This window comes from Pygocentrus nattereri, chromosome 18 (assembly GCF_015220715.1).
Source record: "Pygocentrus nattereri isolate fPygNat1 chromosome 18, fPygNat1.pri, whole genome shotgun sequence".
NCBI lineage: Eukaryota > Metazoa > Chordata > Actinopteri > Characiformes > Serrasalmidae > Pygocentrus > Pygocentrus nattereri.
Genome location: NC_051228.1, coordinates 338222 through 358170, shown reverse-complemented (window position 1 = coordinate 358170; position 19949 = coordinate 338222). Strand labels below are relative to the sequence as shown.

The 19949-nt window shown below is 42.1% G+C and overlaps 2 protein-coding genes across 2 annotated transcripts; both read right to left on the bottom strand.

Moving 5' to 3' along the window:
* Positions 1-5392: 5392 nt before the first annotated feature.
* On the bottom strand, positions 5393-11692 carry tmtops3b (teleost multiple tissue opsin 3b). The gene is made up of 4 exons (XM_017725709.2): positions 11409-11692; positions 9378-9706; positions 7130-7363; positions 5393-6015 (listed from the first exon to the last, which is right to left on the bottom strand). The coding sequence occupies exons 1-4, from the start codon at positions 11590-11592 to the stop codon at positions 5785-5787; spliced, it is 978 nt and encodes a 325-aa protein (XP_017581198.2). The 5' UTR covers positions 11593-11692; the 3' UTR covers positions 5393-5784.
* Positions 11693-14511: 2819 nt separating this feature from the next.
* On the bottom strand, positions 14512-19737 carry si:ch73-52f15.5 (uncharacterized protein LOC100150557 homolog). The gene is made up of 4 exons (XM_017725715.2): positions 19315-19737; positions 17483-17668; positions 15126-15497; positions 14512-14868 (listed from the first exon to the last, which is right to left on the bottom strand). The coding sequence occupies exons 1-4, from the start codon at positions 19349-19351 to the stop codon at positions 14825-14827; spliced, it is 639 nt and encodes a 212-aa protein (XP_017581204.2). The 5' UTR covers positions 19352-19737; the 3' UTR covers positions 14512-14824.
* Positions 19738-19949: the final 212 nt, after the last annotated feature.

Below are 19949 nucleotides of genomic sequence, written 5' to 3'. Positions count from 1 at the left end.
ACACATGGAATATATACTGCACACACTGTATATACACACATCACACACATTGAATATCCACTACATGCACTGCACATATGCACTACACACACTGTATATACACACACCACACACATTGATTATACACTATATGCACTGCACATAACACCACACACTGTATATACACACACCACACACATTGATTATACACTATACCCACTGCACATAACACTACACACACTGTATATATACACACACCAAACACATGGAATATATACTACACACACTGTATATACACACACCACACACAATGAATATCCACTACATGCACTGCACATATGCACTACACACACTGTATATACACACACCACACACATTGATTATACACTATATGCACTGCACATAACACCACACACTGTATATACACACACCACACACATTGATTATACACTATACCCACTGCACATAACACTACACACACTGTATATATACACACACCAAACACATGGAATATATACTACACACACTGTATATACACACACCACACACATTGAATATCCACTACATGCACTGCACATATGCACTACACACACTGTATATACACACACCACACACATTGATTATACACTATACCCACTGCACATAACACTACACACACTGTATATATACACACACCAAACACATGGAATATATACTACACACACTGTATATATACACACACCACACACATGGACTATATACTACACACACTGTATATACACACACCACACACATTGATTATACACTATATGCACTGCACATAACACTACACACTGTATATACACACACTGTATATATACACACACCACACACATGTACACGCCGCACACAGGGAGAATCAGAATGAAAATCTCTGATAAAGTGAGGACGATAAGCCTGACAGAGCTGAGCAGCACAGTGGGGGTTAAATGCTCTCCAGTGAGCTCACGCTAAAATCAGACCTGCTGCTGTTTCTGGGTTTGTTTTATACATTTTTAAAGATCTGGAAAAATGCCCAATCGCTAGGCTCTCCTGGACTGCTGTAGCCCCTCACTGAGCTGTACAGCATTAAAGACATGTATAATGTAAGCATGCAGGTGTGCACGTCCACACATACACTGGACACGGTGAGCGCACTTCACCATCAGCAGCACTCGGCCAGCTGGACACATCCAAATCAGGCCTGCTCAACACAGATGGACGGCTGAGTTCAGCCTCCCATACCACATAATGACAGGACACAAGGCATGTCCCACATGTAAGTCCCTATATGTAATAATAATGCGCCCCATATGAATTAACCTCACAGCTTCATTTTTCATGTTTTTCAATTTTTGACATATTTTGACAATACCCATTACCCTTTACATTGTATGTAAATTTTATGATGAATTAACCAAAAGAAATGACCCAAAAGACAAAGTTCTGGAAAAAATTCTGGTTCCATTGATTTACATTAAAGGTAAAGTAGGTTTTTTCCTTCTCCTGTAAAGCTACTTTTTTGGAGATACAAGGTTTTTTTTTTTTTGCGACAGCAGCAAAATATAAGTTCTTACATGTGATATCAATGTCCCATGTGTATTTGATATATATATATATATATATATATATATATATATATATATATATATATATCAAATACACATACATATATGTAATAATACACTCCATGTGTATTTTATATGCAAGTATCTATATTATATACATGTAAATGTTTACCTATATCTAATATTTATCTCATAGGTATTATATATGTAAATACTTGTATGTACTAATAATGTCCCATATGTATTATATATAAATGTAGTAATGCAAATTGATGTATACGACTTCCTAATCTTCATCCTAATCTTAATCTCAGCACATCACTTAATCAGTACCATTTCTGTCCTGAAAAAACACCTACGCACATACACACTCACACACACATACACACTCACACATACACACACACACACATACACACTCACACATACACTCACACACACATACACACACACACACATATACACACACACACACACATACACACACTGTCACTAAACTAATCATTCAGCAACACAGGGCCCTGGTTCAAGGATCATGCTAATCAATAGTGCAGATATGGGCAGTTAAATAATTCCAGGAAAGAAAACAACAACAACAACAACAATAACGACGACAGAGCCTAATGAAATGAGGCAGAGCTGCAATTCACAGCAATCACCAGTCAGCTCCTCTGAAACGCAGACGGCCCTCAGACCTCTGAACCGCTGCTCATTAAAGCGTAAGTCTGTGTACTGACGGGATAAAAGCCCACAGCTGACCTATCGGCCCACAGAGCAGCGGCTGATAAAATATACATAAATTATCTGACAGGACCTGCTGCATGATCCAATTAATCTCCCGCTGACCTTTTGCACTTTCTCATCCAGTTTGGAGATGGACGACGGTACGCCCCGCTGACCGTTCGACCAAATCGATTGATAAGCACACAAATCACCCTCAACACGTTTACTGTAGGTTTAATGGAGATTACAGACACACAGCAGCTCATTGATCCAGGATGCAGCTTTCACAAAGATCAATCAGCCAATCAGTCACTGCATCTGCACAGAGAGCACATCATAATCACAGCTCTGCCCGGCATTGTGGGAAAACGTGTTCTGCAGTAAAGTAAGGAGAACACAATGCTAATGAAGCTGGAACACTGAATCTACAGCTCGTCCACCAAAAACTGACCCCAGTCTGGCTTAAACAGCCCCACTGAGACATGAACGTCCAGCAGGACCCATGCAGGCAGGCCGGGGCTGGTGTTTAGGTGTGAATAAGCAAAATATATGAAGTTCTCTCCTGGGAAACGGGTGAATTTCATTTGTAATTACACTACTGCCCTCTCTGGTCAGATGGTAGAACTGCAGCCTGTGAGTGAAGTGCTGTAGGCTGTATAGAAAACCAGCTGGCAGCCAATCAGAAGGAGAGCAAGCCATTTGAGGAACCATTCAGTCATGGGGAACATTCATTCATTCATTCATTCATTCGTTTGTTTGTTTGTTTTTTTGTTTATCAGAGATAAGACACAGTTTTCCGTCCCGATTTCATCTGCAGCCTGTCGGTAGATGATGAGCAGCAGGTTTGAGTGCATCAGTCAGCAGAGTCACCTCCTAATAGAGTCAGAGGTTCACACTCCTCTCCTGAAGGCCTAAGGGGTGGACATTCACTCAGGGGGGGGGGTCTGAACACACGGACTCGGCCCCATTAGCCCCGAATCATTTGCTCTCTGCAGTGTTTTTGTTTTTCAGTGCATTGATCCAAGTCACATCTCCACCCTCCGGCCTCATCCACGGCTGAGTCACTGCTGTCCTCTGCTGGCCAGAAGACGCAGCTGAACATCAGCAAACAGCTGCTGTAGTTTGTTATGAAAAGCTTGCATTACACATTCTATCCCTGCAGCCTGGTGTATGATGGTCACCCCAGTGTAGCCATGCTGGTTGACCAGCATGCCAGCATCCAAACTACATGTGCTGTGATCAGCGTAATCACGTCCTTCCACTAAGCTTTACTTCACTCGTCTGTATGGAAAGCAAAAATAGAAAAATGTTCCATTTTTACCTTCATCCTCTTCCCAGAATGGAATTGTCAGAGCACGTTATGTAGGTATGTTATAACTGACATTTGGGGGAGGAGCATGGCTGAAACCCCACCTTTTTCCAGTCTAATGTCCTGGAAATTCCCATCCTCACCTTCCATTCCTGTGACGAAGTGTTCACAATTCCCACCGCCTCCCCAACTCCTCCCCATTCCCCAGTCCTGCATCAGTCCTATTACATCTATGAAGGGGTCCAGCCTTCTAGCTACAGGCAGAATCGTCTCAGAACTCCGGCCCAAGTTCTCAGAGCCCCCCCGCCCCAATCAGTCTTCTCTAATACTACCACCACCATGTTGAAGGCTCCGTCTGAGCTCGTGCTAAATGTTACATTTGTTTGAGTTTTTCTCTGCTTGATGGTGTTTTCTCTTCAGGTTTATCTGCTCTGCCTGGAGCCCTAAAGGATAATAGATGAGGAAAATAAAGGCTGAGGTTCTGTACACAATGGCAAAGGTGCGTGAAGCCATGTGTGTCCTCAGAGACGGTGACTTTTGTTTTATCTGAGCTGTTCGTTCTCTGTTGTATGAAGTCATTCACATTAATGGAGATGCTTCAGTTTCTAACACTGGATTACACCGAGATGAATGTTTGATTCAAGTTAAACTAACTGATCCAACATTAGGCCGAAACTGAAAAGCAGAGCACTGCCAGCTCAGTTATAGCCGCTCATAATGCCTGGGCTGTCTGAGTCAGTCCGACTCACTGCAGAACTGTGGATCCCTGGACTTTAGAAGTAACTATAGCTCAAATACAATCTTATTTAAGCTCAAATCTGTTCTGTAACTTTACTGAGTTTACTTGCTTAGTTAACAGTGAACAAGCAACCAAAATACAGCACACACTAAGCTGGAGTCCAGTGTGTTTACTCATATAATAAACAGGAGCTCTGTAGTCCAACCACTCAGGCCTCATCATGAAGCATCATGTATTAGTGTATTAGATCAATTTCAGTAGAAATCAGAATTACTACAGAATTACTACAGAATTACAACAGAATTACAACAGAATTACTACAGAATTACTACAGAATTACAACAGAATTACTACAGAATTACTACAGAATGAACAGAATTACAACAGAATTACAACAGAATTACTACAGAATTATTACAGAATTACAGCAGAATTACAACAGAATTACTACAGAATTACTACAGAATGAACAGAATTACTACAGAATTATTACAGAATTACTACAGAATTACAACAGAATTACAACAGAATTACTACAGAATTACTACAGAATGAACAGAATTACTACAGAATTATTACAGAATTACTACAGAATTACTACAGAATTACAACAGAATTACAACAGAATTACTACAGAATGAACAGAATTACTACAGAATTATTACAGAATTACTACAGAATTATTACAGAATTACAGCAGAATTACTACAGAATTACAACAGAATTACAACAGAATTACTACAGAATTACAACAGAATTACAACAGAATTAGTACAGAATTACAACAGAATTACTACAGAATTACAACAGAATTACAACAGAATTACTACAGAATTACTACAGAATTACAACAGAATTAGTACAGAATTACAACAGAATTACTACAGAATTACAACAGAATTACAACAGAATTACAACAGAATTACTACAGAATTACAACAGAATTACTACAGAATTACAACAGAATTACAACAGAATTACAACAGAATTACTACAGAATTACTACAGAAGTACTACAGAATTACAACAGAATTACAACAGAATTACTACAGAATTACTACAGAATGAACAGAATAATCTTATTATATTATGCTAGCTTGCATGGCTATCTGCTTAGCTGACTGAGGCCAGGTTGAGGGGAAGGAACAGGACCATTAGCTTGATTCACCACAGTTAGCGGAGTATTTACAGTGGCTGTAACACATTATTTGTTGTGGAAGCACTTTTTTGCTAGAAGAGGGAGGAACAGGCTGCATAACCAGCAGCTTATAACAGGGTTATTCACCTCCATGTTACAATGACCTTTAACCTCTGCACTGTCCCAGCACAGTCTACAAACCCTGTCACTTTGTTTACAGTCGACTAGCCTGAGTTTGTTTTCTGCTTATGAATGAAATCTGAAAAATCTGAAACAACATTTTAGATTTTGTGATAATTGCTTGTGCGCCCCCTAGTGGTCTGGATCAAGTTCAGACTCTGGGCTGCGCTAGGAAGTGACACTGAGCGCTGGTGGTTGTTCCAGAGTTATGTGGATGTTTCGGACTGTCGGAGGGTGAGGGGTCTCGGTACAGCCCCAGCGCGATGCCGTTGGGTGCGGAGTCATCTGTATAGCTGCTGGGCTGAGTGTGGAGTGTGTGGAGTGTGTGGAGTGATGGAGATCCTGATTCACACTTCACCAACACCAGAAAACACCTGTAGAACTGACACACAAACAGTAAACAACGTTACATCACGAGGAAAAAACAACATACTGCTCATTCAGAATCTATTAGTCCATGAACACCTGCTGTTTACAAACAGTGTGAAAAACAAAAAACAAAACAGCCAATTCAGCTGTTTAACCCCTTAAACCCGAAGGGTCCACAGGAGGGTCCGTATCTCAATTTCTCGCTCCCATAACCACTGAACTCACATTAGTCTTATAGTACATATAATATACACAGTATAATTTATAGCAGATACAGAATAATTCATAATAGATATTGAATAATTTAGAGTAGATACTGAATAATTCATATTAGATACTGAATAATTTATAGTAAGTACTGAATAATTCATAGCAGATACTGAATAATTCCTAGTAAATACTGACGTTTAAGGGTTAAATGCGCCTGCTGCCAGCAGAGGGCGACGGCAGCAAGGTGTCCAGCCTGCACCGCCTGCTGCCAGCAGAGGGCGACGGCAGCAAGGTGTCCAGCCTGCACTGCCTGCTGCCAGCAGAGGGCGACGGCAGCAAGGTGTGCAGCCTGCACCGCCTGCTGCCAGCAGAGGGCGACGGTAGCAAGGTGTCCAGCCTGCACCGCCTGCTGCCAGCAGAGGGCGACGGCAGCAAGGTGTCCAGCCTGCACCGCCTGCTGCCAGCAGAAGCAATGGCAGCAAGGGGCCATAACTTCAGGGAACTCCAATTCCCAGAAGCCCTCGGGCTGATTAGGTTAACGCAACTCAGCTGTGGACTCCTCTACTTAAAGCTGTGGCAAATAGTAGTGTTTGTCCCAGCTCTGTAGAGGGGTGACCGGTAAGGTACTTAGTGGAAGCGAAGCGAAGCGAAGAAAAGCAGGCTGAGAGAAGAAAAGAAACTGCCCCAAAACTATTTAAAACCTCAAGAAGGCTTGAGCTACAAACGGCTCCAAGCTGTATGAAAGGCGTTTGCTCCTCTAAGAGCGAACATGAAGTCTGACTTCTCCTCAAAATTTCAGAGGAAGTCACTTTTTTTGTTTTCTCATCTTTTATTTCATTTTCTTAGTTCAGCTTTTGTTTAAGCGCGGTCCTGATACAGGCAGTAATGGTTCTAAGTTGTAACTCTGCACTCTGTACCTGTTTGTTAAAGAACGCGTAGATGATGGGGTTGAGGACGGTGCTGCTTTTGGCCAGTACGGACGGTACGATGCTGGCGGTGGGGCTGACCGAGCCGGATGGCCCGAACGTACCCAACAGTGCCACCACTCCATACGGCAGCCAGCAGAACAGATAGCAGGACACCATGATCAGAACCATGAGCAGAACCCAACCTTCCCTCCGCTGGGCGGCGGTCCGCTGCACTTTAGCTGCCTGAGGAACGAGGAGAGACACCGGCTTTCAGCACAGAGCGGAGTAATCAGCCTTATTAGCCTGCATTTAAAGGGAATTCCACCCATTTTTCAATATTCCCACATAATTAAATGGTTGAGGTGTAAATGAAGGGGTAAGAAATGTTCCCACAACTTCGGCTGACGTTCCTTCAAGTTCTAGTAACGTTTTAAAGAAAACCTTTTTAATCTCCTGATCAAAGAGTGTAACCTATAAGGTTAATTATTCACTAAGACAGACTAACTGCAGCACTCAGGATGTTGTGAGAACTACAGCTCATATTACAGGATGATGCTTTTAGAGAACATTATCTTCCTTTAACCAGAACATTCTCGGAACAAAAATACATCCCAGAAAAAATGAACAGAAAAGCTCAGAAGACTCGTGTAGGTTCTCTGGTGGTTCTGGATGGTAAATAAAGTGTCTATATCTGTGTTGTAGTCATGGCGACGCCTGGTTCCCATCACCACCACTGTAAAGACGTCTGACCCGTTTCAATCTGATTCAAGTTCAGGATTATCAGAGCCACTAAATTAAACCCAATCAGACCCTTATAGAGTCTCCGTGATCTAAAGGTTCTAGAACCACCACGTTGGCAAACAACCATTACACTATGTGGAGGTTCTTTAAACTTTTGAAAGGTTCTTCACAGATTTGTTTATTAAACCTGGTTATTTCACTCCAGGATTTGTGGCTGGAATTATGGGGGAATTTTGGGAAACGGAGTCAGTAATTAATTCACTGCCTTTCATTTCCTTTTGTTCTCCTTGTTCTTCAGTCTCCCTCGTTCAGTCGTTCCTGCGGAGCATCAAACATCTGTGACAGCTCTGTAATGAGTTCAGCTCGTTGGTGATTCACTGATTCATTCTGCTCTCGGCAATTAGCAGCGCCGTCCATCCCGCAGACTCCGGAGCTCAGCGGCCGCTAAATCAGAGCCAATAATCAATCAACTCTGATAGGAGCTTCAGTCATAACATAAACCATGTTACTGCAGATCACCTGCTTCCTCAGTCACAACGGATTATAATCCATACTAATCCATAATCTCACACGAAATTACTTGACAATATGCACAATACCCAAAACACCAGCTCTGACAGATCATACATATATAAATATAGATTCATATTCATAATAACAATATCCTATATAACATAACAATTACTACAATCTAATGTAATAAATATTATTATATTTATAATAGTTATTATTAATTCTATAATTAAAATGACAATATAATAACTAATACTTTAAATTGCTTCCCGATGAGGACCTGAGTTCACAAGCTAAGACATCACTGTTTACAGACTAAACATCTGTAAACATCTGTGGTCTGAAGGCTTCAGGAGGGGAAGACTGTCTCAGACTGAGTGACTCAGCCTGCAGGGAAACATCTGGAATAACAGTGAAGCTCAAATTAACGACGAGCTTCCGTCCACATCGCGGTGTCTGGCCGTCAGTGATCTGGAAAAGACCACTCGTACAGAAACGACAGCCACTTGTCAAAACTGCGGAACATTAAACCTGAATGAGCTGAAAAAGGCTCTGATCTCAAAACCCTGATGTTGCGCCTGTGATCAGACCCTCATCACTGAGCAGGAACTACAAGTGCTGGTTCCTCACAGGTTCTTCATTTATGAGAACGGTTCTATACAGAGCCAGGAACACTCAAAGAACCATTTGCATGCTTACATGTTTTTTCATGGTGAAAATGGTTCTTCAGATTGATGAACATGTTGTGTATGGATTTATTTAGCACCAAAAAGCCCTCCACTCTTAAAAATAGGACAGAGGAACCAATTTTGGAACCTTTCAACTAATGGAAGAACCTTTTTTATGAGCCTTAAAGAATCTGCAGATGATGTAAAGGTTCTAGAACCATTTAGTTGGTGAAGAACATTTACACTAATTGAAGGTTCCTTAGCCCTGTGAAAGGTTCTTTACAGATTCCTGGTTCTGGCTCTTTAGGGAACCAAAAGAGCATTGGGCCCCTCACCCCATGGACAGTGATGAGGATCCTCCCGTAGCAGAAGATGATGGTCAGCAGAGGCAGAACCAGGCAGAAGATGAAAAGGCAGATGATATAGGCTCTGCTCCCTGGGGTCCGCAGGGCCCACCGAACCGAACAGGTGGTCCCAGGTCCCTCAGGGCCGTAACCGCTCCAGCCAAAGAGCGGAGGAACTGTCCAGATCAGAGAGTACACCCAGCAGCCCGCGATGGACAGCCTGACCTTCCTGTGGTCCAGCACGTCCATCTTGGAGCCGCAGAGGACGGAGCAGCACCGCTCATAAGAGAGGAGCGCCAGAGACACCAGAGAGACCACACCTGCACAGGTGAAGGACACAGCCCACCGTCCATCACTGAACACAGAAGTCACCAAAAACCTCTGAGCTGGACTGTATTATTATTATTATTATTATTGTTATTATTATTATGTATAGGTCATTAACATAATGTGCATTTGTTTGTATTCAAGTCCATTATTTCAAAAGCAGTTTAATAAATATTTACAGGTATCAAATTGTTCAATAATCCTCCTTTTATGAGAAGCAATTTTTGGTGCATCCACATAAAATTTAGTTTCTTTATTCTAAAAATGTTTTCAAAAGTCTAAAAATATCAGTAATTGACATTTGATTTAAGTAAACCATCAAACAAGTAATTTAGTTATAAAACTCTAAATAAAATTGTTTGATTTTATGTCTGAAAACTTTTAAAAAGTCATTTTGCAAAACAAGGCGACTTTAAACGTCGCTGGAAAAAGCTGAAAAAAAAGCTGAATCAGATTTAAGACTAAATGCTTTTCAGCAGTAAATCACTTAATATTACCTTCGTTTAAAACCACTCTGGTTCAAGGGGTCTTTTAAAAAAGGGACTTTCTTTTTAGAACCATGAGTTCTATATAGAGCCATATGCCTAAATGACTCGGGAAGGAAGTCTTAATATTCACACACAGTCGCATCCAAAACTCGCTTCTCAGCACAGGATACGCGGTTAAGGTTTAAAGTTGATGTAAAGAGTTTTAGTTTTATTCTTTTTCTGTTGGTCCAATCTTTGAATTTCCGCACGATCTCTTACGTGTGGAGTTAAGACCTAAACGGCAGAGCTGGAGGGAACAGTGTGTGACGCTCTGAATGCTGTTAGATGATCACGGGGCTGTTTGTACTGCCTGTATTTGAACGTGTCAGTCATCATAAATAACACTGTTTATGACAGATTCTCACAGAGGCCTGGTCAGTTTATGCCCTCTCAGGGAATTCTCCTGCCCATTTATAGCACTGCAGCACCATCTGCTGGACAAGGCCAGCTTTATACTGTGGCTGTTTGGGTAGTGGCGGTTTCAGTCGCGGCTGTTTGGGTAGTGGCGGTTTCAGTCGCGGCTGTTTCAGTCTTTCACAGCTTTGAACAGCTGTTCATGCAAAAAATCATCATATTTTTCATTAAAACTTTACATTTACATTAAAAACTGCTGAACTGCAGGAAATATGGTGATTCTTAATGCTCCTCACTGACTTTCAGACTTTGGGACACAATGGGTTCTATGTGGTCACCATGTGGCCATGAGGGACAGGGATGCAGCCTCCTGCTCTGAGATGTAGGGGTGGGGGTAAAATAAGCCTCGCCTACAGACTAAAAATGTGTGTTTCAGTAGTGACAATGAAAATGTGCGACAGGGTTTTTTTAAACGTAAAAATGAAACTCATAAATCTAAATCTTTCATTTCGCTTTGAAATCAATCAAAACGATTAAAAAAAAAAAAGACATGTAGTAAATTTAGGGGTTTGGGACGGACCCTCCTAAAAGAAAATATCCTTTAAATGATGATTTGTGTGTGTGTGTGTGTGTGTGTGTGTGTGTGTGTGTGTGTGTGTATGCTTACTGTTATCTCAATGTCTTGTTTAAATAAATCAGAAAATAATATGAACTGGTTTTTTGCTTTTTGTGAGTGCAGTTTGAACCAAATCCAGCTGACTAAATTTGAGCCAGCTAACTGACTAAATCTGTGAATATTTGAGCTGAAACTCACCGAAAAGTGTGTTTGCGAAGCCGTACCACCTGCAGCCGTGAGCTCCGGTCAGCCAGCGGCCGCAGATGGAGGCAGCGAAGCTGAACGGCGTCCCGAACAGGCACACCAGCATGTCGCTGACGCTGATGTTCAGCAGGAGGAGGTTGATGGGGGTCCGGAGGAAGTGGAATCGAGTGAAGAGCATCAGGACCAGAAAGTTATTCACAAATCCCAGAACGAAGATGATCCCGAGACAAACGGCCACCACACTGTGACCCGTCCGGCTCAGAGCCGCTTCAGGAACCGACATGGTGGAGATCAGAGAGATGCCAGAGCTAATCTGAGCCTGACACCCTGACAGCAGGAGCGAGACCCCCGAGGACTGAAGCAGCGTTAATTATACAACAAACGGTCCTTCCGTCTGATTGGCTGAACTGCTGAAACACACACGCCCACACGGACCGTCTCAGCTCTGTATCTCTGTTCATATCAGTTTTTGGAGTTGTTGTTATTATAATGAATAATTATGATGAATAATTAAGGAGTAGACAGTAACACACAGCTTATAGCAGATCAGCACTTTATTACACAACCGAAGCTCCACCCACACAATCAACAGGCTGAAAGTAAAATGTGGCAGACCGCTGACCTACACTCTCAGAAATAGAGGTACTGACCTGTCTGTCTGTTTTAAAACATTCGGTTATGAAAAGACTTTTCACCTGGAAAAACTGATTTAAGGTTCACAATCAGACCTTAAACCACTGTTGGAGTTTTGAAGGAACATTTACCCTGTTTCTACCCTGATGAACCAAAAATGTACAGAACCTTTACAACCTCTGCAGCAACTTCAGCAGTGTCCGTCGGTCAGTTTCACACAGAATGTAGACGGACACACGAATCCAGCAGCTCCACACGGTGAGAGGCAGATGACATTTATATCAACCCCTCTTCATAGGCTTATAACTCCGGATGTGAGTCTCGTCGGATCGCGTGGTGAGATGGAATTGAAAGGGCGACTCTACGGCTTCATGAAAGATTTGAACTGGAATTCTGAGCTGGATCATCACAGAGACACAGAGCCTGATAGACAGAGGATTTAATATGCAGGCAAGTTTGTGGATTAAATAATTAAAGAGCTTTGCGCTTTTCTAAGACATAATAAATATTATGTGTGGCCACAACTTACTAAGACATGGGAATGAGATGGAGACATGATGTGAGGCAGGGTCCCCGGACAGCCCAGTGGTTATAGTGAATCTGAGGCTGTGGTCAGGGCAGGGGGTTGTTTCTCGTTACAGTTTGTGATGTCATTTTTCTTTCTGATTGTTTTATGACGTTACTCTGTGTATAATAACGTGAGATTCTCCTGGATGCGGTATAAAAGTCATCGAGTGTCACTGGGTCATGTTTGTGTTTATCTGGTTTGAGGGCAGGAAAATAGCAGCAGATGGAGGAGCGTTTAGGAGGAGCCAAAACATCAATAATCAATCAGCAGGCATGATTAAATGAGTCTCGGTGTGGGACAGAGTGGATGTGTTTGGGCTGTTCTAGATTAGCTTGTGAAGATGTTCTGTGTGTTTCTGTGTGTTTTATCTGAGGTTTGGATCAGACGTTATCAGATATCTGAGCTTGTGTGTCAGTGATACAGAGACTCAGTGTAGAGTTCTGACACAGAGCTGCTGTTTAACATTCCTAACAACTACCTGGACCCTGAGCAGCCTGTGAGCAGCCTGGCCACTTCCTATTTCCCCTGTTATATCAAAAACAGGACTGCTGAACAGCAGAGGGTGCCAGCGAGTGAGTCCTCAATGAATGGGAGTGAATGGAGCCCAATGGCTAAATACGAATTTCTAATCACCCAGAACTTTCCTTTAATGTCAGACAGCAGGAGGCGGAGTTTCACTAAAACAGCAGAGAAAATTCACCTGTGTGTTTCCTTTATTTCTACAGTAACGGGTTTGGGCAGCAGGGGGCGGGGCTTTACTGCTAGAGCATGATGATTGATGGGCGAGCAGAGCACCTCATTGGCTGTTTGCACTCACTGACGTCATGAAAGTACATGAGTTTAAAAGCTCTTAAATAAAACAGCGGTGTTAAAATGTTTTATGCTGTTCAGGAAATGAAGGAATTCTTTTACATTAAAATGTTTCAGCCTTTATAAACTATGATTTCATTACTCAACCCATTCATTTTTGGAGCGCCCCCTAGTGTCTGAGAACAGGAAGACGTTACAGAGCAGGAATTCTCCTCTACACGTTCTCTGCCCAAACCTGCTTAGACTACAACTCTTATTCACAGTCACTTATCTAGAACCTACAGAAGGACTAGAATGACATTTTGGCCCCACCCACTGTAAATCAGAGTGTGATTGGTTGGTTCATCTGTTGATCTAGCATGTAAGGCCTTCAGTCCAGCTGCTGAAGGCCTAACCAATAGGAGAGCACGTCAGCTGTATCTGCCCAGATACCCCAAAGAGAACAATCCTGATTGGATCATTTTCTGTCTTAAGATTTTTAACATGAGTTTTACTGCAATGTTGTATCAAAGACAAGAATTATAAGTGTATTAAATAAAAATGAGTTATCAAACGTTTGATTGACAAAGTGGATGTAGAGAAGTTTAGCTCATTCACATTTCAGCTGTATTATGAAGAAATTCAGATTATTATTATAAATACTTTTTACCCATCATTCCTTTTCCCTCCAAAGCACTTTTTTCTGCACCAAATCAAACCAAAAATGAACCTAATTTGGAGGAGAAAACCACCCAATCTGGCAACGCTGAAGATGCAGGCTCTACACTGCCTTCTGCTGGAGGACATTGTTCAGACAGCTCACGCTTTTCCAATGTGTGTATAACGTTAGACAGCAGCTCATTTGCATATAACAAATTCTCGGTTTTATTATTTGAATATTTGAAGATTCTGATCTAGAGCATCTTCCTCGGACTCAGTTCCACTGAGTGGACAGCGAAACTCTTCAGCCCACAGGCTCGTGAAAACACCTGAAAGGTCTGAGTAATGACATCACAACAAGGCAATAAAGGGGGCGTGGCCCCAGTGGAGGACTCTGAGCTGCTGTTTCTTCATTTTTGCACTTTTTGAAAAAGAAAAATAGTAAAATATAAATAAGTTTCAGTTTAATGTGGTGAGTTACTGCATGAGGAGTGATTAATACGGGGTTGAGAGGAGGTGAAGAACAGAAGAGACAGGACAGGTGTCTTCTTCCAGTGAAGTGACACCTGCATAGAAATATCTGTGGCATGTAGTAATAATAATAATAATAATAACAATGTTCTCCTGGATGTCCTGGATCTCCTGGTCTGCAGCGCCGTGTGTTTCATTAGTGCAGCAGTGCTTCTGTAAGAGTCTTTGAGGGGTCGTGACCTTTCCCTCTTAAAGCAGCTGGCCCTGTAGAGTGGACGGTTCTGCGTTTTCAGTACCAGTACACGTCCTTACTTTTCTCTGGCATCTGTAAACCTACAAACCAAGAGAACATTTAAAGCGATAGTTCAGTGAAAAATCAGCCCCCATTACTCCAAAGCAGTCCACCAGTCAGGTCCATTTACAGTCTGAGATTAGCTTCTTATGAATTATTCAGTACCCACCTATCTACAACTTAATAATAATAAAAATAAAAAATTAAAAATAAATAAATAAACTAATAATAATAATAATAATAATAATAATAATAATAATAGTTGGCAAGTAGATTCTGATTCAGATTCTGACCATACCTGTGTCCAGGTGAGTCCTGCCACGGTGTGCATCTCTGTGGCTGTTACCAGCTGCCCACTCCAGCTGCATGTCTGTTTTGGTGGAGGGTGGGGTCAGTATGCCCCCTGCTGACCGCTCCATGTGCAGCAATTGGAGATATGAGGAGCTGCCACCTGCAGGTGCAGCTGCAGGCTGCCGGTACAGCTGGGGGAGGTTATAACCAGACCCCTGCCTGCCTTGGTAAACCCACGGCTCAGCAGACAGTGGACCCATGATGACCCCCTGAGGATGGAGCGGTTCTTCAGCAGAGGAACTCTGGCTCAGGCTGGGGGAACCTGGAGATAATCCACTTTTGGACCACGATGGAGACCAGGAGGACGGAGCGTGAAAATCTGAGATTTGGGGAAAAAAGCGTGATGCACAGATTTTTATTACCGATTTTTAAAGCTGACGTATGTAAATGAGCTCTGTTCTGAATTGCTGATCTGTACAGCACCACATTCAAAAAGCCGTTGGCACTGAAACCCTCCTTGTTACTTCAGTGTGAATGGGTGGGGTTAAACTGTTGTAGGCTGAACGGGCGGAGCTTAGATGCTGTAAACCGAATGGGCGGGGCTAGACATAAATGATGTATATATGTAAATGATGTATATATGTAAATGAGAAAAAACTAATCCAAAATAGGCTGTTTTGGAAATTTAGTGTAGAACATACAACATACATATTATTATAATATATGGAATGTATGTTCTACATTTCAACCATTAACAATTATATCCCAGTTTTAATGAGATAATGTGGGTTTGGATGATACGGCCCTTTAAGAGAATCACTCAGCTCTACAGTGATGGACTGAGTGAGGTGTAGTGAGCGAGAGCTTCAGCCTGCAGAGGGCGCTGTAGCTCCATATACATACAGATTCCTACTCTACACACTTTACAGCGAGTCCGTCAGGTGATACTCCAGCTTAAAGTCTCTTCTGCTGCTGAAGGACAGACCTGCACGCTTAAAGACGGTTCCTCAAGGGTTCTTTAGTAAAGACAATGGTTCTTTATAGAACCATTAACACTCAAAGAACCCTTTGACTGATTAAATGTGAAACGGTTCATCAGACTGACGGAGAATTTGTTGTGTATGGTTTGTATGGTATGTATTATTATTATTATTATTATTCCAGCTCATTTCTGTTGGTCTGTTCATTAGGACAGTCCCATACATTGTGAAGAGCAGCTGCTGATCCAGAAATATAAAAACCCACAAACACTGAGATGGTCTTTTATGGACGAGCAGCAACTTTATGTATAACAGAAAATCAGGACCCTCGACAGCTCAGCCTATCAGGCTGACCCACGATGCCAGTCTTGGCATGGGTTAGAGGGGTATAAAGCCCCCCATCATTGGGCTCTGGAGCAGTGGAACTGGGTTCTCTGGAGTGATGGAGCTCTATCCAGTACCTTTTGGGATGATTATTGATCCAGACCTGACCATCTAACATCAGTACCTGACCTCACTAATGCTCTTGTGGCTGAATGTTCAAGATAAATAAGTCAGGTGTTTCCGGCGCGTTCTGAATGTGTTTGCACGCTCCCTCAGAAACCATCAACAGTCCAGCAATAACGGCAGAGTGGACCTTCTTTCAGTGCCGGATAAACATCAGAGGCCTTTCGTTTCATTTCCAGTCAAAACAGCCGTTAAGTACAAGTTATTCACTTTCCAGTGTGAGGAAAAAATCATGAAACTCATATTTAAGAGAAAATAACTGATCAGCTGAATCTCCTCTCAGCCGTGTCCAGTCAGCGAGCCTCTCTCTCCCGTCATTCCGGCTTCCGTTCTTCTCAGGAGTCTCACTGTTAGCTCCTCAAAGAACCTGCAGACCTGCCTCCAAAGCTCAGTCTGAGAAGCTGGTTGATGATTTCCTGAACTAATCAAACCCATTCAGTGGTGCTGAGGTCTGGACTCTGGGGTGGTCAGTCCATCGTTCAGCTTCTCTGTTTGATGTGTCCGTCTCCTTTTCTCAGTGAGGTTCTTCTTGATCAGCTACACGTCCTCTCAGACCCATAGTGTGACCTTTGACCCATTTAGACCATCACAAGTTTACTTACCAGCTGGTTTTACTGGAAAGCGAATAAATAAAGGGTCTTACTTTTGCACAGTGCTGTAAAAATGTTGTGTGTGACTGTAAACAGGCCTGTGTGTAGTGAGATCCTGCTGGTGTGGGCTTCCTCTTCTTCACTCAAGCTTACAAAAAGCTCTGGGTGCCGCAAGCGCCCCCTGGTGGAGAATCTTCAGGCTGCTAAATGTGAGTTTTTAAGCATCCAAAACTAAAACAGTTGTTCTTCGCTAGTTCTCAGAAACAGCTCCCGCAGGTTTAACTCACCGGGTTTGGACGTTCTGCGGTTCTCTCGGCTCTTGGTGCTGAGGTCTTTGGGCATGTTGGATTTATTGAGAGCGCGGAAAAAGTGTTCGTCCACCACAGCGTTAATGTCCCCCTGATAGTAAGTGTGTATGACGCTGTGTGGCGACTCCATCTGCTTCTGTGCTGGTTCTCTTCTGTCGTCCATCACTGAGCAAAGACACAAACAGCGCAATGTTCAGACCTTGAACAACAAACTATACTAATGTAACAGCAGTAAACCAGGTTTATTTATTTATTATTATTTATTCACAATAAATTTATTTATCATTAATTTATTCAAAGAAAATAAATCCAAATAACAGCTCAGACTGAAGCAGATCTCAGAGACGAGGAACAAATAAAAGCCTAATCTGGTCTAGAATAACTCATAGCAGATACTGAATAATTCACAGTGGATACTGAATAATATTCACAGTAGATACTGAATAATATTCACAGTAGATACTGAATAATTCATAGTGGATACTGAGTAATTCATAGTAAATAAAGGCAAGTTTATTTATAGAGCACCTTATATACACGGCTGTCCTTCACGCTTTACAAATGAGAAAATACAGCCAGACAATACAGAGTTGTTTAATAAAATACAGTAAATAAGAATAGAAATTAAAACATGATTGAAACAGAATTAAAACATTCGTTAAATGATCAAATTAAAAAAAAGTTAGATCCGGATAATAAAGCGCTGTTACAGAGGAAAAAGGGTCTAGAAACACTAACAGGGTTTAAACTCAGCTGAAAGCTGCTCTAACAGGAATGTGTTCAGGCTGGTTTAAAGTGGCCAGTGTTGGCTCTTCTAACGCTCTCTGCCCAGTTTGGTCCATTTAAGAGCAGTTCAGTATCCAAACGCTGCTTCTCCATGTTTAATCCTCACCTTTGGCAGGTCTGGCTGACCAGTTCCTAATGATCTGAGAGTTCAGCTCGGCTCATATCGCTGCAATAGGTCAGATAAATACGCTGCTCTTGATGTTTATAGAGCAGAAACAGCTCCTTAAAGCCTGTTCTGGAAAAGGCTGGTAGCCAGCGTGAGGATTTGGGATTGAGGGGAGTTTTTCACTCCTAGTGAGACTCTAGCAGCTGCATTCTGCACCAGCTGAAGCTGTTTGATGGTCTTTTTGGGGGTCCGGTTAGGAGACCATTACAGTGAACAATCCTGCTAGAAATAAAGGCCTGTATGAGTTTCTCCAGGTCTGCTTTATTCAGAACATCTCTGATCTTGGTGATGTTCTTAAGGTGATAAAAAGCTGATTTAGTCACTGCTTTGACACGACTGATAAAACTGAGATCAGAGTCCATCAGTACACCAAGGTTACGTACTAGGATCTTTGGGTTTTAGGGCTCTCGAGTCCAGATAGGCAGCTAGTCTCAGCCTCTCACTGCTATTCATGAATTAAATGTGTTTTATCTTTATTCAATTACAGAAAGTCTTGCCCCATCCAGTCAGTGATGAGCTCAAGGCCCTTACAGAGTGAGTCAAGGGGACCATAGTGGTTTGGGGAGAGGAGATCTGCAAAGCTATGGTAAGATATTATAGTCTTGTAGTATTTGGGCAAAAGGCAGCATGTAAGAATTAGAGTTGCCCAAGAATTTAACCCTGGGGGACACCACAGATCACTGGCACTCTCTCAGAAATATCTCTACAAAGTAGCTCCTTTCGTTGCAGGTATAGTACATACTGAATAATTCATAATAGGTATTGAATAATGGAGTCCTTACAACATTTTTGTAACAATCATTTGAGCACTGTGTATTATTTGATGCCCTGTATTTAAAATAAAGGACTTAATACTCACTGCGTCTCCTGATGTTCGGGCTACGGTTTAATTCCATTTAAGTTTCAATGACCATCATTGCTGTGTTCATGCAGCTCACACTGAGAGGAGTGTATGGAGTGTGTGTAGTGTGTGTCAGAGGGAAATGTGTGTGGAGTGTGTGTCAGAGGGAAATGCAGCTCAGCCAGTTCAACCAGAAACACCCTCACAGCTACACTCACGACAAAAATGCAGAAAGGTAAAAATATCTCTCAGTAAGAGGCCAAGCTTAAATCAGGGCTTGTTTACATTCATGGAGCGATGGACAACAAACACCTTTACAAACATCTCACACAGACCAGCAGCACCAAACCATAAAAACATGAGAAGCGACTTCCAAATTTCCTGCTTAGCTCAGCGGTTGAGGCGTAAACATTCAGATAATATAGATATATATATAGAGAAGCCAGGCGTCGCCATGAGAACACATTTTATTGACCATCCAGAACCACCAGAGAACCTACACGAGTCTTCTGAGCTTATATGGAATGTTGATGATGGAAAACAGTGGAAAATCTGGAATAATGAGTTTTCTTTGGGGACTATTTTGCCGCACAGCGCCCTGCAAGTCTCCCTCCACCATGAATGGAGTTGAAGTTCTCTAAACTCTCATAAAA